Source organism: Myripristis murdjan, chromosome 5 (assembly GCF_902150065.1).
Source record: "Myripristis murdjan chromosome 5, fMyrMur1.1, whole genome shotgun sequence".
NCBI lineage: Eukaryota > Metazoa > Chordata > Actinopteri > Holocentriformes > Holocentridae > Myripristis > Myripristis murdjan.
This window is the reverse complement of record NC_043984.1, coordinates 34,623,231-34,647,934: the sequence shown is the minus strand read 5'-3', so window position 1 is coordinate 34,647,934 and position 24,704 is coordinate 34,623,231. Positions and strand designations below refer to the sequence as shown.

Genomic DNA, 24,704 nt, shown 5'->3' with positions numbered 1-24,704 from the left:
GGATTGTGGGTCAGAATGGCCAGAGCAGCATGCTGAAATCCATACTGCGAAATCTGACCGGATGTAGTAGAACATCCTGGTACTCTTGGCATACTGCATCTGACATACTATGTACTGGGACACACAAAATCTTTTTTTTCCCTACTAAATAGTATGATAGTATGAGTATTGGAACGCAGGGCAAGAGCATCTTCTTCTTCTTTTGATTTTATTGGCGGTTGGCAACCGACTTAAAGGCGCATTACCGCCACCTAATGGACTGGAGTGTGGAACAGTAGATTAACAGACCAAAAAAAAAAAAAAAAAAAAAAAAAAAGGAAACTAAATCCTCTCCATCAGTCTTGTAACTTTTAAGTATGTAATGAGATGACCATATATCCTTGAATCTACCCCAAGTCGATTCCCTATATTCAGGCTTATGTTGGCTTTTTTTGCTGCTGTTATCAGTGCTGCTTTCACCTCCTCCTCCTCTTCCTCCTCTTCCTTCACCTCCTCCTCCTCCTCCTCTTCCTCCTTCACCTCCTCTTCCTCCTCCTCCTTCACCTCCTCCTCCTCTTCCTTCACCTCTTCCTCCTCTTCCTCCTCCTCCTTCACCTCCTCCTCTTCCTCCTCCTCTTTCACCTCCTCCTCTTCCTCCTCCTCCTCCTCTTCCTCCTCCTCCTTCACCTCTTCTTCCTCCTCCTTCACCTCTTCCTCCTCCTACTTCACCTCCTCTTCTTCCTTCTCCTCCTCTTCCTCCTCCTCCTTCACCTCCTCTTCCTCCTCCTCCTCCTCTTCCTCCTCCTCTTATTCCTCCTCCTCCTCCTCCTCCTTCACCTCCTCTTCCTCCTCCTCCTCCTCTTCCTCCTCCTCCTTCACCTCTTCCTTCTCCTCCTCTTCCTCCTCCTCTTCCTCCTCCTCCTTCACCTCCTCTTCCTCCTCCTCTTTCACCTCCTCCTCCTCTTCCTTCACCTCTTCCTCCTCCTCCTTCACCTCCTCTTCCTCCTCCTCCTTCACCTCTTCCTTCACCTCCTCTTCCTCCTCCTCTTTCACCTCCTCCTCCTCTTCCTTCACTTCTTCCTCCTCCTCCTTCACCTCCTCCTCTTCCTCCTCCTCTTTCACCTCCTCCTCTTCCTTCACCTCTTCTTCCTCCTCCTTCACCTCTTCCTCCTACTTCACCTCCTCCTCTTCCTTCTCCTCCTCTTCCTCCTCCTCTTTCACCTCCTCCTCCTCTTCCTCCTCCTCCTTCACCTCCTCTTCCTCTTCCTCCTCTTCTTTCACCTCCTCTTCCTCCTCCTCCTCTTCTTCCTCCTCCTCCTCCTCTTTCACCTCCTCCTCTTCCTCCTCCTCCTCCTCTTCCTCCTCTTCCTTCACCTCTTCTTCCTCCTCCTTCACCTCTTCCTCCTACTTCACCTCCTCCTCTTCCTTCTCCTCCTCTTCCTCCTCCTCTTTCACCTCCTCCTCCTCTTCCTCCTCCTCCTTCACCTCCTCTTCCTCTTCCTCCTCTTCTTTCACCTCCTCTTCCTCCTCCTCCTCTTCTTCCTCCTCCTCCTCCTCTTTCACCTCCTCCTCTTCCTCCTCCTCCTCCTCTTCCTCCTCCTCCTTCACCTCTTCTTCCTCCTCCTTCACCTCTTCCTCCTCCTACTTCACCTCCTCTTCTTCCTTCTCCTCCTCTTCCTCCTCCTCCTTCACCTCCTCTTCCTCCTCCTCCTCCTCTTCCTCCTCCTCTTATTCCTCCTCCTCCTCCTCCTCCTTCACCTCCTCTTCCTCCTCCTCCTCCTCTTCCTCCTCCTCCTTCACCTCTTCCTTCTCCTCCTCTTCCTCCTCCTCTTCCTCCTCCTCCTTCACCTCCTCTTCCTCCTCCTCTTTCACCTCCTCCTCCTCTTCCTTCACCTCTTCCTCCTCCTCCTTCACCTCCTCTTCCTCCTCCTCCTCCTCTTCCTCCTCCTCCTTCACCTCTTCCTTCTCCTCCTCTTCCTCCTCTTCCTTCACCTCCTCCTCCTCTTCCTCCTCCTCCTTCACCTCCTCTTCCTCCTCCTCTTTCACCTCCTCCTCCTCTTCCTTCACCTCTTCCTCCTCCTCCTTCACCTCCTCCTCTTCCTCCTCCTCTTTCACCTCCTCCTCTTCCTTCACCTCTTCTTCCTCCTCCTTCACCTCTTCCTCCTACTTCACCTCCTCCTCTTCCTTCTCCTCCTCTTCCTCCTCCTCTTTCACCTCCTCCTCCTCTTCCTCCTCCTCCTTCACCTCCTCTTCCTCCTCCTCCTCTTCCTCCTCTTCTTTCACCTCCTCTTCCTCCTCCTCCTCTTCTTCCTCCTCCTCCTCCTCTTCCTCCTCCTCCTTCACCTCCTCTTCCTCCTCCTCTTCCTCCTTCACCTCTTCCTTCTCCTCCTCTTCCTCCTCCTCTTTCACCTCCTCCTCCTCTTCCTCCTCCTCTTCCTCCTCTTCCTTCACCTCCTCCTCTTCCTCTTCCTCCTTCACCTCATCCTCCTCTTCCTTCACCTCCTCCTCCTCTTCCTCCTCCTCCTTCACCTCTTCTTCCTCCTCCTTCACCTCTTCCTCCTCCTACTTCACCTCCTCCTCTTCCTTCTCCTCCTCTTTCACCTCCTCCTCCTCTTCCTCCTCCTCTTTCACCTCCTCCTCCTCTTCCTCCTCCTCCTTCACCTCCTCCACCTCTTCCTCCTTCACCTCCTCCACCTCTTCCTCCTCCTCCTTCACCTCCTCCTCCTGAGCGTTAAGTTTCACAAACTGCGCTTCAGGAGTCGCTGTAATCCCAGATGCTCAGTGATTATTTCACAGACATACAGAGGTAGACTGGACGCCTTACGCTGGAATCCCAGTAGACTGACGTCCGACGGCAGCGCCATCTTGAAGCGGTCAACCCCGCGATTCACTGTACATTACCAATACAAGCTTTCGGAAATAAATAGCTATTCCCCCTGAATATTTTGAAGTTGTAGTGGTATAGTTGTTATCACACAAGACTTATTATCTATAGACCCGGGCTGAATTCTCGCTAGAAGCATGTTTTTTCCCCTCAGATGCCCATCAGAAAGCATACTTTATCATTAGACATAGCGAATTTTAAGATGCCTGTCAGTCCATTTGTTATCAATTTCGATTTCTCATGGCCATATATTAAGATTAGGCCTATGTAAGAAATATATTTTGTCAGTAGAATAAGGACACTATCAATTTTCAAGGTAAATATATGCACGATAGGCATACTAGTCTAAATAGTGTAATGTTGATGATTATCTAAAATGTGAAAATATTGATGATTATCTAAAATGCGAAAACATGCATGTATAGTTCTTTGTCAGAGGGCCTCATTTGATCATTTTCTTTCTGATATAATCAAATTATCAAGGTAAATATATACACATTAATGTGATAATCTAAATAGTGTAATATTGATGATTATGTAACATGTGAAAAAATGGTTCGTCTGAGGTTCTCATGTAGTTATTGTACCTATGAACACTCTGCCAGACCACCAAGGATCCCACGCACATTATTATTCAAATGATGGCTCAGCAGAAAGTCAAGCATTAACATTAGACCCAAAATATACATTAAACAGTCTATGCTGTGGGAACGGCTTGAGGGAATTTGTTTAAAATGCACACTGAGTACAGGGTTTTCCCTAGCTTTTTGGGGGGCTCAGGTGGTCCCTGGTCCTTAAAAGTAATTAAAATGCCCTTAAAAAGCTATAAGATGTTAATTTGGCTTAGGTGGTGGGTGAAGACTCTTAGGTAGACCCCCTGTGTCAAATACATGCTGGGAAAAACCTGCAGTATATGCCTACATACATGTCATTTTAATTACAGCACAAAACAGACACTGACAACTATGGTCGAAACACTTCAGCCTTTATGAACATTTTTGTACAAAACAAACAAACATACAGTTCTTCATTAATCAAGTTTTTCTCCCTCAGCTCTTGGAGGACATCCTTCATATGACTCTTTGCCCTCAGTTCACGCTTCCTTGCATTACTCTTCTCCTGCTCCAGTGTGATCACATTGTCTGTAGCCTGAATCAGTCTCTTCTTTAGAGCAACTGGACAGCTGGGCAGTGCAAAGGTGTGGTCCTAGCAGAAGGGATGAATAGGTTATGGCTGGCCGTCATTCTTAATCTCATCTATGCATCCAACTGCCAGCACCATGAGTATGAGAATGTTTGTGGCAGGGACACATATTCTAGCATGTTTCAATGAAGGCAGTGTGCATGTGTGCAGTGTGGGTGTGTACATGTCTGAAATGAGAGTCAGAAAGCAAGTGAGATAGGATTTCAATTGATCAAGGCCATGATGCTTACAGCTGATCAGGACGTATATCAAGTACAGATACAACAGGCTAAGGCAGGTTGAAATTGCCAATGTGAATGAAGCCAAATAGGCCCTTGTGTTTACATTATAGTCATAAGCATATTTGATATACAGAATACAAAAAGCCTAAATGACACACCTGCTGTTTGGAGATGAGCTGGGAAGTTGAAAACGGATGGTATGACATCAGATCTAAGCCCGACAGTCCTGTTGAAATCCTCTGGCTTGAAGTGTTCGCAACAGAGCACAGACTCATCCATGGCTCTAAAATGTTTTCTTCTGAGGGCGACCTCCCATTTCTTCCTAAGGTTCTGCTCTTTGGGACACCTTCAGGGAGTGGGAAAAGTAACGTTAGCAAGAAAATTAGCTAGTTAACAGTTAACCATAACCTGTTGGCTAGCTACACACAAACCAACCCAAACCAATAGCTAATATTGCCTGTTTTCCTCCGCTTGTAGCACATGTAAAGTCAGACACGTAGCTCATTTGAGTGCCTAGTTCTACTGATTATTTTTTAAAACAGACTTGATTCAGCCTTAGCTAGTTAGATAGTTGGCAAGCGAGCGAACACAACACAATCAGCCTACGGAGGAGACTCCAGTCACTTCGGGGCTAGTAGTAATGTTATAGATGTCTATGGGTAAGTTATAATGACCAAATTAAACTAAACATGTGTCTTACCTGTGAAAGGTAATTCCCTGTTGTCTGGATTGTGCAGTACGCCGGTTTTTACAATCGTAGGCTGCACAGTGTTGAGGCATTTTCCATCTACAATGCTGTGGTCCCACTCTGTGCGTTTGGGCAGTCGACCGCTTCAAGATGGCCGCCAAGTCTGCCGTGGAAAAAGGGGGAGGGGCCAATCTAGCCTCTTTCTATGTCTATGCTGAAATCCATACTGCGAAATCTGACCGGATGTAGTAGAACATCCTGGTACTCTTGGCATACTGCATCTGACATAGTATGTATTGGGACACACTAAATCTTTTTTTTCCCTACTAAATAGTATGATAGTATGAGTATTGGAACGCAGGGCAAGAGCATCTTCTTCTTCTTCTTCTTCTTCTTTTGATTTCATTGGCGGTTGGCAACCGACTTAAAGGTGCATTACCGCCACCTACTGGACTGGAGTGTGGAACAGTAGATTAACAGACAAAAAAAAAAAAAAAAAAAAAAAAAGGAAACTAAATCCTCTCCATCAGTCTTGTAACTTTTAAGTATGTAATGAGATGACCATATATCCTTGAATCTACCCCAAGTAGATTCCCTATATTCAGGCTTATGTTGGCTTTTTTTGCTGCTGTTATCAGTGCCCTCCTTTCCTCCTCATATGCCTTACACTCCAACAGTACGTGCTGGACCGATTCAGATACACCACAGTGCTCACATTTACCATCTAAGTGTTTACCTATTCTGTGAAGTGTGTCATTTAGTCCTGTGTGCCCTATCCTAAGCCGTGTGATGGCTGCCTCTTCCCTCCAGCTCCTGCCCATCCTTCTTCCCAACCCAACCTGTTTCTGTATATTATAGAGGTGTCTTCCTGTGTCTTGTATGTCCCAATATTCCTGCCACACCTTTCCCACATGTTTCTTAATTAATGCTTTCCCCTCTGCCCTACTTAACGGAATTTCCATATTTACTGTTTGTGATTTAAGTGATTGCTTGGCCAAAATGTCCACATCTTCATTTCCTTCTAACCCTACATGAGCAGGAACCCAAATAAAACATACCTTCAAACCCCTCCTGTGCATTCTGTACAGTACATTGTGTATTTCAAAAATGAGATCTTGCCTACATGATTTCAGGGTTTTGAGACTTGTAAGTGCTGCCCAGCTATCTGATGCTATTAATATGTTGTTGTGGTTATTCTTTTCTACCCATTCCAATGCCAATATAATAGCTGTAAGCTCAACTGTGTATACTGATAGATGGTCTGTGGTTCTTTTCTTGATATGTATTTTGTAGTGTGGGATGAAGACTGCAGCTCCTGTACGTCCAGTATCAGGGTCTTTTGATCCATCAGTGAAAGCCATTATTTTGTCTGAGAAGTGCTGCTCCAGATATCTCTGAGCTACCCTCCCAGCCGATACCTGCTTGCTTCCGTTCTTCAATTGTTGTATATTAAAGTTTACTGATGCCTTTACAAATAGCCAGGGGGGAGTATGTGAGTATGGGACTGTTGGACTGAATTGAATACAACCTAGACCTGCTTGTTCTGCTTTTATATTGCCTATCCATCCAAAACTCATATAACTAGTGTCATTATGTTCCCAACACTCTTCCAGAATAGCTTTAGCAGGGTGTGAGGTACTATGCCCCTGAAGGTTGACCCAGTACGCCAGCAAAAGTTTCAGTCTTCTAATCGATAGTGGCTGTTCCCCCATTTCAACTTGTATAGCTGCTACTGGAGAGGATTTAAATGCTCCACTACGTATCCTCAGTCCTTGTGCCTGCTGTACATCCAGTTTCAAAAATACGAAATGGAAAAACAGGAATCAGGACTGAATTTGATTTTATTATTTAATTTGTCCGGTTTACGTGACCCAGAAGTTTGGTAATGAGCGGTAGCTCACAGCAGATCACAGCAGCCAGGTGCATTCAGTCCCGCCACCCTGATCACCGCCACCATGGATAGTTATTACGTGTTGTTTCAAGGACCAAAGCGTGTGACTCTAAAAGAAGAGGACATGACAACCGAAAAAATCAGCTGAGCTTCTTAACAATGATGGGTAGTAGCTCCGGAGACCTTCTTAACCGATCTGGGAAACCCGGCCCTTTTCTGTGAAATTGCACAGTGGCGGTTCTGCCTATGTTGCCGCCCTAGGCGAAATTACTGGCTTGCGCCTTTCCATGTTACTACTCCTACCGCGGCGCCAGTCGGCCGCGGCATCAGGCGGGCCGGCCGCGGCACCGGACGGCATCAGGCGGGCCGGCCGCGGCACCGGACGGTACCGCGCCCACCCAGTCAGGTCTGCCGGATCTGACCGGTGAGCGTCCGGTGCCGCTCAGCTCAGCTGTTTTTTTCGGTTGTCATGTCCTCTTCTTTTAGAGTCACACGCTTTGGTCCTCAAAACAACACGTAATAACTATCCATGGTGGCGGTGATCAGGGTGGCGGGACTGAATGCACCTGGCTGCTGTGATCTGCTGTGAGCTACCGCTCATTACCAAACTTCTGGGTCACGTAAACCGGACCAATTAAATAATAAAATCAAATTCAGTCCTGATTCCCGTTTTTCCATTTCGTATTTTTGATCCGAGCCTAAAATTGAACTATGAAAAACCAGGCATATTTTGGATTTTGGTGTTAGATTAAAAAACAAATAACAAAATAATAAGTCACTTTTTCATTTTTTAATTTTTGATTGGCAATTGAAAATAGAAAGAACGAATGATACACGGATTCACTTGATATACTTTAGAGTACTCTGCATCCACTTTAACTTCTATTGTTCTCCCAAACAGGAAATCTAATACCCAATTATATATTTCCCCATTAACCCCTAATTTACTGAGTTTGATAAGAAGTCCCTCCTTCCATAACATATCGTATGCTTTCTCAACATCAAAAAACACCGCAATCACCACTTCTCTGTTGGTCTGAGCTTTCTTTATATCTGATTCCAGACACAAGACATTGTCCATCGTCCCTCTTCCTTTGCGAAATCCACTTTGATATTTTGAAAACAGGTTTTTACTCTCTAAAAAGTGTGTCAGCCTCTCCATCACCATCCGTTCCATAGTTTTCCCTAGCTGTGATGTTAGTGCGATGGGCCTATAACTAGAGGGGTTTGATGCATCTTTACCTGGTTTTAATATTGGCACTATCACAGATTCCTTCCATCTTGATGGGAGTTTGCCTGTGTCCCATACTTCATTAAATAATCTTAGTACTGCTTCCAGTGCCCTGTCTGTCATATGAGCTAACATACTGTAGCATATTCCATCTTTCCCTGGTGTTGTTTGTTGTGCATTTGAAATTGCTCTCCTCAGTTCAAACAGTGTAAATGGTAAATCCAGGTCCTCCCCTGATGATGCCCTTCTTTCTGTAATTCGTACATTCTTTGCAAGGATATTGTCTCTACATTGCTTAGCCTTTATAGTTAAATTTTCTGAGCTATGAATCTGCACAAACGTTTTTGCTAGAAGCTCTGCCTTTTCCACTGCACTTACTGCTATCATGTTATGGCTATGCATGACTGGTATTTCAAAGTTTCTCTTTAAACCATTCATTCTCCTAATCATTCCCCACACTTCCGCCAACTGTGTTTCTCTCCCAATTTTATTGCAGTATTGTCTCCAGTATGTCCGTTTTGCTGATCTTATTGTTTTCCGTACTATTGCTTGTGCTTTTTTGTATTGGATCAGTGTGTCTAATGTGTGGTGAGCTTTCACCTGTCTAAATGTTCTATTTCTCATTTTGATTGCCTTACTACAGTTGTCATCCCACCATGGTACACTCTTTTTCCTTTTATTTCCCTTGCTCTTTGGAATATTTTCTTCTGCTGTCTGTATCAATGCACTACTCAGTTTTCTGTTCATTTCCTCTACATTTGTTGTATTCTCTTCCAGTACTTTTATACACCTGGCCTCACTTGCTACTTGGAATGCATCCCAGTCTGCCCCATCCAACTTCCATCTTGATGTTCTTGCTCCCCCCTCTTGATGTATCCCTATTCCAACCTTGACTATTTGTAACGGGTTAAGTAGGTGGACTCAGGGCAGAGGAACGAGTGAGGCAGCTGATCAGTTCAATGAAAGAGTTTATTTTAACTGAGGGTGCAGGCTGAGTCCGGGATGAGAGGTGGCTGGATGCGGATCTATGGGATTCCAGGCGAGGGCTGGGTGGAGGGCTTGACTGGCAGGAGACAGCTGGGTGGGAAAGCAGAGGCAGGTCTGGAGGGCTGGGTGGAGGGCTCGGCTGGCTGGAAACGGCTGGGTGGCAGAGTAGAGGCAGGTCTGGTGCTGGAGGCCGGGGAGGAACTGGATCCAAGACAGAGAAAACTGGGTTATTTAAGTACTAGGAAATTACCAACAGACAAAGTACCGGCTCGAGAGTGACTGACAGTGTTACTGTATCACAATCTGGCGAGGTCTGGTTGATGGAGGAAGCCTTTTGTAGTGGGGTGGTGATTGTCAGAGAGTAGGCAGCTGAGGAGACCCAACCCCTGCACACCAGGCCTCAATCCTGCAATCAAGTGCTCACACATACACACACACGGAGAGAGACAGGCTAGGAGGCAGAGGGCATGACACTATTATTGGATAATGATCACTACCTATTGTTGACCGGTTCAATACTTCCCAAATAGTAACACCTGCAATTATATTGGATGTGAGCGTCAGATCAATTACACTCTCTGTATTCTGTGAACTATTATATCTTGTGCCCCTTCCATCATTAATACACACCAAGCCCATTTCATCTATAAACTCCTCTATTACTGATCCATTTGTATCTGTATTATTGCTTCCCCATAATGTGCTGTGGGAGTTAAAATCCCCACACCATACTACTTTCTCCTGTATTGGCCCACTTGCTTCCTTCAGTATATTAGTACTCAGTTTCTTACATGGGTTATAGTAATTGACTATTGTAATGCTACTCTTTTCTGTCCATACACTAATTACAATAGACTCTTGTTCTTTCCCTTTTTTGATTAAACTATAGTTCAACCCATTTCTCACAAATGTTGCCACTCCTCCACCTTTCCCAGTTTCCCTGTCATTTCTTATTACAGTGTATCCATATATAACAAAATCCCATTGTGGCTTTAACCATGTTTCTTGGATACATATTACATGAGGCTTGTCTGATAACTCTGATATAAACTTTTTAAATTCTTGCCCATTTGAGATAAGACTCCTTGCATTCCACTGTAAAATAATTAAGACCATGAGGATCCACCAGCCCATGTCTGAGATTTAGATAATTCTCCAGCTAATGTTTCCTCCACCGTTTCCCACCGTAGCCCCTCCAGCCCAAGAAATTTCTCAGCCGCTCTCACTATAATCTTGATCTTTTCGGTCTTCGTGGTTGCTTGAGCCGAACAGTTGATCACATCAACCATAAATAACACAAATTCATTCTTGCTCACAATCAGCGTATCTTCCTTTATTCCCAGTTTAGCACATCCTCCACACATTCTGTTGTTGTCCACTACTCCCACCGGTTTAGAGGCCTCTGTCTGCACTGTCTTTACTTTCCTCACTGCCTCTGCATATGAGATCCCCTGGGAGATTATAACTTTCTGCACTTCGGCCGCTTTCTTGCTCGCTTCACATCCCCGATAAGCTGAGGTGTGCTCTCCTCCACAGTTACAGCACTTTAGCTTAGCCCCTTCATCACATTTGCCGTACTCGTGCTCACCTGCACATCTACCGCATCTTTGGTTGCCTTTGCAAACTGCCGCTACATGGCCATACTTTTGACACTTGAAGCATCGCAATGGAGGAGGAATATATGGTCTTACCTCATAGCTCATATATCCTAGGTACACTTTACTTGGCAACCTGGGCTCATCAAACTTGATTAAGACGGACAGGCTGTCGCATTTCTCTCCAAATCTAGTTGTTTTCAGCCGCCTGGCTTCCAGCACCTTTGCACCTGCCACGTTGTCTTTAATCTGGTCTACTGATACAACTGTAGGAATCCCTGAAATGACGCCCCTAGTCGACTTTCTGTCTTCAGGTATTGTGCACTGCACTCGTTTGCCATCAATCTTGTTCATTCTTATACATTTTCCTTGCTGCACACTATCCCTACAGAAGATCAACAATGATCCATTCCGTAACACTTTAACGTTTTTAACCTCACCCACCAACTTGAATATCGCCTTCGTCAACTGAATTAGGTTCCACTCACCAAACAACGCTCCGTCTTGAGAAAGTTTGACGTTTACTTTATATTCCTCCCTCTGCCTCGCTGCTGGTGTCTGATTTTCCTCACTGTCAGTACCTTCTGTGTTGACACTATCATTTTGTTGTCTCTGTTTTTTACGTTTTCTCCTGTTTTTTTGACCCACCAAACTCCAACCATCATCCTTCCCGCCAGCTACTTCAATTCCTCCCATCTCACTTCCTGATCCGTCACTTCCCTCTGCCATCTCCTGCCCATTCACAGTCCAGCTGTTGCCCTCCGCCGGTTGACCAAGAGCAATGTCAAGGGAAGACCTTTATACAGTGAGTACAGACGGTATGTAAATAGGCAGAGAACAAAAGGTCAGGGAAGGTATTATAAGACAGTGATCAAGGTATTGTAAGGCAGTGGTCAGGTAGGATATGGTACCGAATGGGAACAAAAGACTTGATAAGTGTTCATGTGCATGCCCACAGGATTAAAGGCGAGGCCCAGACGACAGGATGGGCCGTCAATTAGCAAGTCTGAATCAATCAGGAAGTCTGAGCTGCCTAAAAGACTGAGCTGCCTAAAATGTGTATTTTCCTTCCACAATTCACACTTTTTTTTTTTTTTTTTTTTTTTTGTTGACCGCATTAGGGTTACATCCTTTTCAAAGACAAGACAATACCATAATAATAACAGAGAATTTAAGAAAAACTGCTTAGTCAAAATCAATCTCAATTTTGGACAGGAAATCTGAAGTTTCCTCTTCCAGTTGAGGGACTGATTGTATTGTAGTGGAGTACATGATTTTAGTAGTGGGTTTAGTGGCAAAGGAGTTACAAATGCTCTTGAGACAGGTGATTAGAAGACTAATGACAACCAGGATTCCACAACCAGATATCACAAATTCAAAAATTAAATAACCCAAGGCCCCTAATTTTCTATGACCCAGTCAAACAAACTAGTGGTGGAAGGGTTATGTAACGTCTTCGGAGTATTTGACATATGATTACTTATTTCTTGCATAGTGGCAGTATGGTCTGGTAAAAGCGTACAACGTACAACAAGCAGCACAATTGTGTAGAGTCGTCATCTTTATGGCGGTAATTTCCGGCGAGAGCATGGATATGCCCTTTGCAGTAGAATTTGGAAAATCTTCAGCTGCATGAGAAAGGTCTCATTTAGTCCAAGGATGCCATGACTCCGTAGCTTGGAATGGGAGCCCAAAAATCTTGTCCATGGTGTTTGTGCGTGTGTATATAAGTCTCTTTTGACATGGTGAACCTCGGGTGGCCCTGTAAAGACTTTCATGGCTGGTATCACGTGGCCCAGGCCACATATTCCGGACCATCCTTCTGGCAAATATTCATAAGCCTTCATTCCAACCATACAGTACACACCTTTTGGTAGTGATATTGAACAATGATTGATCATTGTGACAAAGTGATTTTTATCATCGATTGGATTGGATGATGAATATGGTCTTAGTGGAACAGATGGTACTTCTGATGAAGAGTATGTCGAGTCATTTGGATGTTCCCAAGTGGATGTTTCCTTTCCTTCAGTGGATCATTTTAATGTCTTTGGAACCCTTGTGAGAGTGAGAGGGGTAACGGTGTTGCAGGAATAACAGTCCGCATAAAGTTGACTGCGGTATTGTTGTCTTGTTTGTGATGGATTTATTTTATTTATTTATTTTATTTTGATAGAGAAATCAGGGGACAGTACATATTAATATACATCTTCGTGTAAATATGTAGGATTGTAGCGAGCAGCTAATTTCCATCCTTTGTCCCTGGGCAGGTTGGTTATCATTATAAAAACAAAATTACACTACCAGTAAATGGTGCGAGGTACAATAACAATAAGAATAAAGAATACAGTACATAACGACAAACAATAAACATGTTACTCATGACAGACCAGAAATAGGGTGTCCATTAGATGTTAAAGTGCTGGAGTGCTAAAGTGATGTAAGTGCTAAAGTGCGTAAGTGCTAAAACTGAGTATTGCACGTTGCCCAATTGCACATATTTTGCACACACAGACGTGTGTGTGCTGGTGTTATTGCACAGGTTAGCATACATAGATATAATTATGTACGCACAAATTAACAGGATTTGCATACATAAAGTATGTAAGCTTGGTCACCAGATTGGCTCGTCACCAGCAACACTCCCATCAACTAAACAATTACACAGAATTAATACAGATAAAAAATATCAGATACATTTAGTACAAATAACAATGCAGAATATCCGATGACTTAATATTCAAGATTCAATGTGAGTGCAAATTTGGTTTTCCAATAACCACTTTTTTAGATGCTTTGTGAAAGAAGTGAGGATTGGTACATCACGTATGTCACTTGGTATCATATTCCATGTACGAGACGCTCGATACGAAAAAACTGACTGGCCAAAAACACTTTTCCTGAGTGGGATCAGGCAATCACCTCTGGACCCTGCTCTGGTTGACCTGTTTATATTTATCTTTATAAATTCTTTTAATGGCGGTGGTGCTAGTCCATGGAGAATCTTGTAGACTAAGATAGAATCTGCATATATTACTACATTTTCCCAACTCAACAATTCATATTTTTTCAAGATGTTACAATAATGGTGTGAGTTGGGCTTTTTATCTAAGACTTTTAGAGCCTGCTTATATGCTATTTCTACAGGCCTCAGTGTGGATTTGCATGCCAGTGCCCAAGTTGTTACACAGTAGGTCATATATGGCATGATCATCGCACTTAGGTATAGTTTTGCAGAATCAGTAGTTAAGTTATTTCGAATATATCTAAAATTTGACAGGTGGAATCTTATTCTATTCACAGTTTTTTTGACCTGCTGTTTGAAGCATAGCTGTGAATCAAAAGTAACTCCTAGATATTTAAATTCCTGTACGACTTCGAGTTTTGTTCCATGGACAAGCACATCAGGAATTAAATCAACATTTGCCTTTTTGGAAAAGAACATGCAAACAGTCTTTGACACATTGAGATGTAATTGGGAGTTTTTCAGCCAGTTGGACACATTAGACATAGTTGCTGATAAGTCTTGTGCAGCTTGGTATTTTGTTTTAGCATGCACATACACGACTGCATCGTCAGCATACATCTGGAAGGCTACATTTGACGGACAGCAGCTGGGCAGGTCATTGATGTACAGACTGAACAGTAGTGGTCCAAGGAAGGAGCCCTGAGGTACACCAAGATTATTTTCAGAAGTTGTGGATGTTGTGTTGTGAACTCTAACACACTGTTTCCTCTGCCCAATATATGATTCAAACCATTGTAATGCTTTTACAGAAAAGTTAAAATATGACAACTTACTTAATAATATCTGATGATTCACAGTGTCAAACGCCTTTCTTAAATCAAGAAAAACAGCACCTATAACACCCCCATTGTCAATTTTAGACTTTAGGTTTTCCAAAAAAAAGCAAATGGCTGTCTCTGTGGAGTGGTGTTTTCTAAAGCCAAACTGCATTGGATTCAGGTTGTAAGGACTGTCATTCAAGTGGTTAATAAGTTGCTCTGCCACCAGCTTTTCCGCTACTTTAGAAACAGCAGGGAGAATGCTTATTGGTCTATAGTTACTGATTGTTGCAGAGTCTCCTGATTTAAAAATTGGAGTAATAACTGCAGATTTCCATGAATTTGGAAACTTACCCTCAGTTATAGAATTATTAATTATGCTGGTCATCGGGGCAATAAGCGATTGTTTGTGCATTTTAATAAACACTGTATCCATATAAAATGCATCCTTGGCTTTAGAGTTTCTCAAATTACAAATCACTCAACCTACATCCAACTGGGAGACTTCATTTAAATTAAAAACCGGTGTAGTGGTGCTCAGAGGCATAGCAGGACAGATTTGTATATGCGAGTCAGTAGCAAGATGTTTTACTGAATCAATAAAGTAAGAGTTCAGGGCTGTTGCCATCTCTTTAGGGTCATACGTTAGATTTCCATTTATTTGCAACTCCCTGATATTCTTGTTAGAGGTATTATTCCCTGTTAATTTCTTTATGTTTGACCAAATCTCCTTGGCATTGCCTCTTGCATTACTTATAACATTAACAAAAAAATTTGCCTTTGCGGTTCTGATTTCCTTAGTTACTTTATTCCTGAGTGAAGTAAACAAGTGTCTATTATGTGTGGATCTTGTTTTAAGGGCTATCTTGAGTGCATGGTCCCGCTGTTTCATAAGTGACCATATTGTACTGTTCAACCAGGGGAGGTGATTGCTTTTCCTCGGCTTATGTTTTATGTTTTTCATAAAGCCAGACATGGTTGTTTGTATTACTGTCATGAAAGCGTTGCACTTGTCATCAACCTGTTCACAGGTTAGACACTCAGACCAGTTTATTTCACTCAGGGCAGTTTTTAAATTCTCAATTTCACATTTTGGTATTCTCAGTTGTTCTGATTTAACACTGGGGGGGCAGGCGAGTCTATTTTTCGTTAATTTTCTTGAGAACAGGATCATGTTGTGGTCAGACAGACCTGTAACCATGTTGAAAATTTTCTGGATTCTTTCATGTTTATTACTGAAGACCAAATCTATACACGTCTCTGACACAGTTGTTATTCTAGTGGGTTCTTTGATAATTTGTACCAAATCAAAGCTGTTTGTTAGCGCTTTAAGGCGTTTTCGATTTCTTTTATCATTCCAGTTTACATTAAAATCACCCACTAGAATAACTTTGTTTTTAAAATTACATTCTTTAAGAATATCATGTAATTCCTCATAGAAGCCACTAGGGGCTGATGGCGGTCTCTATATCCCAATCAATGTGACAGACATTTGTGGGGAGAGAGTGATGTTGAGACCAATACATTCAAGAGTATTCGCACATTGCCATTGTACTTGTCTACACATTAGTTGTTCTCTAACATAAAACATCACCCCTCCACCTCTACCCTCGGACCTGTCTTTCCTGAAGATGTTATATCCCGTCACTTTTAGCCCAGCCGTCGGGGAGTTAGAGTGAAGCCATGTCTCGGAAATACAAAGAAAATCTAAATTTGACTCATATAAAAGATGTTGCACTTGTTCACATTTGGATATTATACTGTGGACGTTCAAATGGCCACCAAGTAAACCCCTTGGTTTTGCTTTTGAGTCCCAAATAACACGAGCATGATTTAATGTCTTAAGGAGCTTGTGCTTACGTTGTTTCATGATCGCTCTATTTATGTTACGTGCGTTACCCGGGAGCGGCGCGGTGGAGAGGGCATCCGGCTGCTGAGCGTTCCGCTGGAAGCACCCACCCGCCGGAGAAACCACTGGAGCCGGTGGACGCAGGCCCGGGCGCATGACGGATGGAGAGGGCATCCGGCTGCTGAGCTTTCTGCTGTAGGCGCCCACCCCCCGGAGAGGCCGCTAGAGCTGGTGGACTCGGGCCCGGGAGCGTTGCGGTGAAGAGGGGATCCGGCTGCTGAGCTTTCCGTTGTAGGCGCCCACCCGCCGGGGAGGCCGCTGGTGTTGGTAGGCTAGGGCCCAGGAGCGTCGCAGTGGAGAGGGCATCCGGCTGCTGAGCTTTCCGCTGTAGGCGCCCACCCGCCGGAGAGGCCACTGGAGCTGGTGATCTCGGGCCCGGGAGCGTTGCGGTGAAGAGGGGATCCGGCTGCTGAGCTTTCCGTTGTAGGCGCCCACCCGCCGGGGAGGCAGCTGGAGCTGGTGGACTCGGGCCCGGGTGGGTTGCGGTGGGGAGGGCATCCGGCTGCTGAGCTTTCCGCTGTAGGCGCCCACCCGCCGGAGAGGCCGCTGGAGTTGGCGGACTCGGGCCCAGGAGCGCTGCAATGGAAAGGGCATCCCACTGCTGAGCCTTTGGTTGCAGGCGCCCTGCCACTAGAGAGGCCGCTGGTCTTAGGTTATCTTGCAGTAGGTGAGGCCGGAGTAGCTGCCGTGACGGCCAGCCTAGTAATAGTGGAGCCCAGGCTAACTGTTGTAGACGCCGCTGTGATGGTTGAGCTGGTAGTGGGGTCCCTGCTGCCATCAGCTGTAGTAGTTGCTGCCGGGGCTGCAAAGTTTGCAGTAGTGCAGCCCAGGCTAGCTGCAGTGGTAGCTGCTCCGACGGCCAGGCCAGCAGCGGTGGGGCCCAAACTAGCTGTTGGACCAGCCCCCACCATGGCGCGGGTACCAGCGTCGGAGGCCAGACGAGCTGTTGAGGCAGCTGCTGTATGAGCGCAGCCGGCAGCAGCGGACCCAGGCCTGGTTGTTGTGGTAGCTGCTGCTGAGTCCAGCTAAGCTGCTGCTGTGTCGTAGATAGTTGCAATGATTGGGCCAGGCAGGGCTGCTGTGCAGGGCCAGGGTTTGTTTCAACGTCTCCGGCCAAGAGGAGGATGACTGTGAGGTGTGCGAGCCCAAGGAAACTACCGAAAACTTTCGTAGATCTATGTTTACCTGACGGCATTATAGCATGGCCAGAGTCCATGAGTCTTGAATACAACACGTGTTGACTGCCTTTAGCTAGATTGCAGGTCTGGTCATTTTTGGCGAGAATATGCAGGCGGAGAGGACATAGAACGAGGAACAGAATCACTGCGAACATACATGGAAACGTTGGCGGTAGAGATTGCAGCGTTTTGACGGAGTTTGTAGTCGTCTGTGGCTTAAACGCAGGACCTGCCTGCGTGGCTGCATAGCGTCCGTCCGTCCGTGATCGTGCGTTAGAACAGGCACATTTTCTTTTGTGATAAACTGAAAGATCTTGTTTGTAGAATCTGTTCTGCTCCCCTGATGGCTGTGGGGAGCGTGGTGGACCTCTTCTTCTGGGAATCCAGTGCTTGCGCTGCTCCTCCATTCCTCCTCCGACTGTTTGTGAGCTGGGGAATGTTGGGCTTCTACTTCTGGGACTCCGGTGCCTGTGCTGCTCCCCTGTTCCTCCGACGACTGCCTGTGAGCTGGAGAAGGTTGGGCTTCTACTTCTGGGACTCCGGTGCCTGAAATGCTCTCCAGGGGAGGAAGTCCATCCAAAGGATGTGGCCAACATTCTGTGGTTCGGTAGATGGTGATGAAGAGGCTCCAACTTGATTGCTGTGTTGGTGGTAAGCGGGACGTGCTGAGGCTTGGGCCACCGGGGTGTGCAGGGTGTTCTTCCACCGGAACTCTTGGACACAGACCCAGTCCCCTGGTTGGATGCTGTGGCACTGTTTGTCACTAGAAGGAGACTGGTCAGCTTTTCCTTGTCTGTGTATTGAGCAGCAGAAGTTAGAGCACAGCAAAATGATCTCATTGACTCATCCATAGCACGGAGATCCGTCTTCTTCATGCATATTCGTGCTTGGCACAACCATTGGTCTACCTGTAATAATCTCATGAGGTGTGAATTTGTGTTTCTTGATGGGTGTGTGCCTCACTGACATTAGGCTAGGGGCAACAACACTGTCGTTCAACTAGCCCTGCAGACTGTGGGTGGTATGGACGATATAGTCGTTGTTTAATCCCAAATGGTTTACAGATTTTAGTCGTAATTTGTCCAGTGAAATGACTACCTCTGTCTGAATTGATGCTCTGAGGAAATCCAAGTCTTGAGACAATGTCTTTCAGCAGGCATTTCACTACAATATAGAGTCAGTCTTTGTGCAAGCCCAGGCTTCGGGCCAGTTTGAAAACACATCAGCACATACAAGAATATTGTCATATCCATCACATTTTCTTCAAAAGCATCATATTTTCTTCAAAAGCTACAAAAAGGTCCCCAAGGGGGAGGATGTTAGCCATTGTTCACAATAATTTTATATGGGATGTAAATCCCGCAGCATACCAACACTGTTTGACACATCCCCCCTTTGCTCACATGCAACAAGCCATGTGACATGCGTGCTAGCCACGGGTACAAGGACTTGGGTGCCACAACGCGGCCATCGTTGTGGACCCAAACAATATTTACATATTTACAACCATGAGAAAACCATGACTGCTGCTCCTTCACATCAGCAGGCTCTCTGTAAGAGAGCCACATCATTAGGAGAAGCAAAGTCGTTAGCAGGTATGGAAAGACCTTGTAGAGGTATTCCTGTCTTTACATGGACAGGAATACCAAATTTGGCAGCTGCCTTGGCTGCATGGTCAGCCATTGCATTGCCTTGTGAAACAGGGCCATTGGATTTGGTGTGGGCATTACATTTTACAACAGCAATAGATGAGGGTAACTGGCATGCATCTAATAATTTCCCCGATCAAATTCGCATGTTTAACATTTGTCCCAGAGGAGGTAATGAATCCTCGGTTTGCCCACAGCATACCAAAGTCATGTAAACATCGAAAAGCATACCTGAGGTCTGTGAAAATGGTAACAGTTTTACCTTTTGTTTGGTGGCAGGCTCTCATCAAAATGTGTGACTCAGCTACCTGGGTGGAGCTTGAGGGTGGCAGGGCAGCACTTTCAATAATTGAGAAATTATCACAGATTGTATACCCTGCGTACGGCACTCCATTTTCTCCATAAGCAGAGTCATTAGTATAGAAAATGAGGTCAGGGTTAGAGAAGGGAGTTTCGGAAAGTTCAGGATAAAGTTTAGATGAACATGAGATGACATCCATATAGTTATGGGGTCACCATCATCTTCTGTAGACAGTAGTGTAGCAGGGTTAGTTACAGCTACATCCATAGGAATCCCTCCAACCCCCACAGCTCTTACAGTTTCTTCAGATGTTTTCAATTCTGTGAATTCTGTCATTTTTTAAAGTTGAGAGAGAAGCTCCTGTCTCTTACCTAAAAGGATACTGATTTTCCATTTGTATATTTTTCAACAAATGAGGTTTCTGCCAATTTAATTAGTGAAGCTTGGATCACAATTCAATTTTCAATTTCAGTTTCAATTTCTGATGCTGTCCTGACAGTGCAATTGACAGTGCTGTGGGATTTGTTGGTGTTCCATCTGGCTCAATGGAGGTGCCGTAGGCATGGTAAGGTTCTGGGAGGCTCTATATGGGCAGTTACTCATCCAATGTTTTGGCTCACCACAATGGAAGCAGTTCTCATGTTGGTTGCTTGAAAAGGGTGAGTTGTGACTTTGATCATGATGTTGATGATCTCTTGGCCCATGTTTTTTGGCTCCACCTTCCTTTTTTGTAGGTTCTTCTGCCACTGCATCCTCCTCTGGTTGCTCCACCTGTGTAGTGAGACACTTGGGCAAGCATTAGCATTTCATGCATTTTACATTATCTTTGCTCTGTGTTATCCCAATGATGTTGGGCTATCTCTACTAGCTACATAGGTTTTCCTGTCCATCCAAGTGTCAGTTGTACTTTTACTTTAATCTATGGCTGAAGACTGTTCACAAGCACATTTTGCACATAACCAGGAGGAAGTTCATCAATCTGATTTTGTGACAGGCTACAATTTTCTTTCGCTGTAGTCACCACCTTAAAGCTCCCAAGGATTCTCATCCTTCCTTGTCTAATTTTGGTGAAGGGACTAAAATCAGTCTGCTGTACTACCTCATGTTTTGACCTGCAAATGCCATGATGCTGTAGAAGGCATGCGCTTGCTCTGGTGTGATTCTTGTAAATTCAGTGGAATTGCAGGAATTTTACAAACATCAAACACTTTGTCTTTCAAACCAGATGTTAAAGTCAGTTTTAGCAGTTGCATTCAATCTCCCACTATTTCTGTTAGCTCTCTTCGATTCCAAGCTTTACAGACAAATGCCTCTTTTCTTAACCCAACCTTCATCATCTCTCTAGTCAGAGAGATGATGAAGATCTTGGGTACACAAAATCCAATCATCATCAGCGTTGTCATCATCACTAGATTCTTTTATCTCTTTCACAAGATAAAGGCTTTGGATTAGATTTTTTGTTTATCTGCGTTGTGTTTTTTTTTTTTTTTTTTCAATTTAGCTATTATATTAGCTATTATATTATTATATTGTCACTTAAAGACTGTAAAACATTTGGCACCAACTCTCATGTGGACTTTTCAGGGCAGACACCCTAAATACTAAATATGAGCAAACTAATGGAAACCTAAAGGAGCCCAGAGGCTGGCGTGTATTTTATCAGACTTTTATTTAACCCTCTGACTTAAATTCCCCTCATTTATTTTCAAAAACATTTTTAAAAATCACTACATCAGTCTACAAGATCAATTTTTGGTTGGACAGTGCAGAGTCATGAGTTAAAATAAATACAAGAAGAATTGTAAAATGTATTAATTTTAATTTTATAAAAGAAGAAGAAAGGGAAAATGGGCAGGCCATTTTCCAAGAGAGCTGATTGGTCAGTAGGTGGGGCTTTTCTACCTGCTGAGCTCTTATCCTGAACTTAACCTGCTCCGGAGCAGGTTAGGTGTTCAGCATATGTTACCATGGCAACGTAGCCTGATAAAAAGTAAGCCACCTTTATGGTACAGAAAAGCCAGGGTTAAGCCTGAAGTTAGCTCGCTAAGCCGAAATCCAGCTTTATGGTACAGGCCTCTGGTCCACCTCCATGTTCCACCTGCAGGAGCTTCTCTGACCTTCCATTCTAAATCCAGAGGCTTTAAAGGCCCCATGGTGTCCACTTTTCCTGGGTTTTATTTGAACTGTTGATCTCCCTGCAAGATGTATTTGTGGTTTTGAGTACCTGTGGTCTGCTAAATATAGTTTCACAGCTCCTCTCTCTTGCCTTTCACCAGAGCACTGGCAGCACGGTTCCTTTAGCCAGTCAGAAGAGAGAATCAGCCCCTCTCCACTGACTGGCTGACTGTTTTCTGAGTGACATATGGTCGGGCCAATCACAGGCAAGTTAACGGCTATAATGTTATCAATGGTGCTCATGAAAAACTTTTACAACTTCCGGAAATGTTTTCGTCCTGATGAGACAGAGACAAAAAATCACTTACTGGTCGCGGAGTTGACATTGGTCCAGACAAGTTGGGGACAGCAGCATCCTTTACAAAATGTCTGTGAAACTGGCATTGTATTGTGTCAGGTTGATAAAACAGTCGGCGCTGAAATGAGCCGAACAGACGAGCAAATTTGGACTAAAACCCTGCGGGACCCGGGAAAAAATGACCGTCAGTCGCTGGTCTGTCCCGTGTGTTTCTTTTGGAAGAGTGTGCAGAGAAACATGAGTCTCCTTGCATCCGTCTGTGAGGCAGCAACGTTTCTTCAGCATGTGGCTAACTTGTTAGCTTGTTACCTGGGGAGCGGAGGCGGGCCGGCTAGTTTAAGCGGGTAGAGTCGCCTTATGTGACACAGGAAAACAAAAACACAGGAAAAGCAGCCACACACACACTGTCTGCATTTGTACGTGAAACAGTTTATTTAGTAAACAGGCATTTATTACAGTAAACACTTTGCTGGAACTCTAATTCTTTCTGTATTAACACAAGATGTACAACATGTGTTGGGATGTGCTGCATCTCTAACATCAGCATTGACTCTGAAACATCTCACCGACACACTCGTGTTTGCTTACATCTGTGTGATGCTCAATGAAGCTTCTCCCAAACACACACACACACACAGAAACACACACACATGCAGGACTGCATCTCTACAGGTTCTCCCCAACGTGGATTATCATGTGTCTTTTGAGGTGTCCTTTCTGTGTAAACCCTTTACCACAGAGGGAGCAGATGAATGGTTTCTCTCCAGTGTGGGTTCTCATGTGTCGCTTGAGGTGTCCTTTCTCAGTAAACCCTTTACCACAGACGGAGCAGACGAATGGTTTCTCTCCAGTGTGGATTCTCATGTGTTCCTTGCAGTGTCTTGTCTCGGTAAACCCTTTACCACAGATGGAGCAGACGAATGGTTTCTCTCCAGTGTGGATTCTCATATGTATCTTGAGGGTTTCTTTCCATGTAAACCCTTTACCACAGAGTGAGCAGGGGAACGGTTTCTCTCCAGTGTGGATTCTCATGTGTAGCTTGAAGTGTCCTTTCTGTGTAAACCCTTTACCACAGAGTGAGCAGACAAATGGTGTCTCTCCAGTGTGGATTCTCATGTGTGTCTTGAGGTTTCCTTTCTGTGTAAACCCTTTACCACAGAGTGAGCAGACGAATGATTTCTCTCCAGTGTGGGTTCTCATGTGTATCTTGAGGTGTCCTTTCCGTGTAAACCCTTTACCACAGAGTGAGCAGGGGAATGCACTCTTTCCTGTGTTCTTGGTCTTGGAGCAGGAAGCTGGTTTCTCTCCCACATCAGGACTGTCATGACTGAGAGGGATGTCACTCAGTGGGTTTGAACCTGACTGGACTTCACTAGTCTCATCCCAGTCATCACTGTCCTCAGTCTCAGCCTCAGAGGAGGGTTCTGGGTTCCTGGCTCGTTCCTCTCCACCATCTTCTGCTTCCATCTGTCCAGTGGAGCAGCAGGCGTCTCTGCTCCACTGAGCTTCCTCTTCATCATCCTCACTCTTCACAGGGACAGCAGTGAACGGCAGCCTGGTGATATCCTGAAGCTGCTCTCCTTGCTGATTGGTGCAGAGTTCCTCCTGTTCCTCCTTAATGTGTGGGGGCTCAAACTCCAGACTGGGGGTCCGCTGAAGCTGCTCAGGGGGAACCTCCTCTTTACACACCACTGGAAAACACACACACACACACACACACACACACACACAGAGAGAGAGAGAGAGAGAGAGAGAGAGAGAGAGAGACACACAATTATGCTTGGAAGATGACCCGAGCCTGTCAGCATCACTTCATGTCAGCATAATCCCTACTAAAGCTTTTGTAAAAAAAAAAAAAAAAACAGATATGGTGACAATCAACACTTGCTTTTTTTGTTTTTTGTTGGTTTGTTTTGTAATGTTGAAGAAAAACCACTGTAGTCCAGTCTAGGAGTTTGCTGTAATGGTGTGAGTTTATTGAAGTACACCGGCACACTGGTGAACTGACCGACACAGAGGGTATCTGGTACAGTGAGTTGACCAAGAGCAATGTCAGGGGAAGACCTTTATACAGTGAGTACAGACGGTATGTAAATAGGCAGAGAACAAAAGGTGAGGGAAGGTATTGTAAGACAGTGATCAAGGTATTTTAAGGCAGTGATCAGGTAGGGTGCGGTTCCGAATGGGAACAAAAGACACGGTAAGTGTTCATGTGCATGCCTACAGGATTAAAGGCCAGGCCCAGACGACAGGATGGGCCCGTCAATTAGCAAGTCTGAATCAATCAGGAAGTCTGAGCCGCCCAAAATGTGTATTTTCCTTCCACAGTAATTAGGTGAGAAATAGGTTGTTTCTTATTCTCACCTAATTCCAGTTCACTCCATGATTGCTTGGCGACCAAAGATCGGACGTCCCGTAACTTCGCCCACCAGAGCCCCAGTAAAAACTTTGTAGGTTGTTTCTTATTCTCACCTAATTCCAGTTCACTCCATGATTGCTTGGCGACCAAAGATCGGACGTCCCGTAACTTCGCCCACCAGAGCCCCAGTAAAAACTTTGTTTTACATGGTCCTGATAACCTCACCGCCTCAGTTGATGAGATTATTGGCCGACTTCACTCTAACATCAAACCTGCCGCTGAGAATCTCTTTGTCATCTTTGACCAGTTCATGTCTTCATGTCTCAAAGCTCGCCCAGTGTTTTCTTTAAATAAAAAACATCGCAAAAAT

At 44.7% G+C, this 24,704-nt stretch overlaps 1 protein-coding gene across 1 annotated transcript in view; it reads right to left on the bottom strand.

The window, feature by feature from the left end:
* LOC115359829 (zinc finger protein 585A-like) overlaps positions 1–24,704 on the bottom strand; it is a 1,044,768-nt gene that overhangs the window by 22,859 nt on the left and 997,205 nt on the right. The window contains exons 9-10 of the mRNA XM_030052472.1: positions 23,502–23,634; positions 22,672–23,216 (exon numbers count right to left, since the gene is read on the bottom strand). Coding sequence (XP_029908332.1) covers positions 22,672–23,216; positions 23,502–23,634 — 678 coding nt within the window. The remainder of the gene's footprint in view (positions 1–22,671; positions 23,217–23,501; positions 23,635–24,704) is intronic.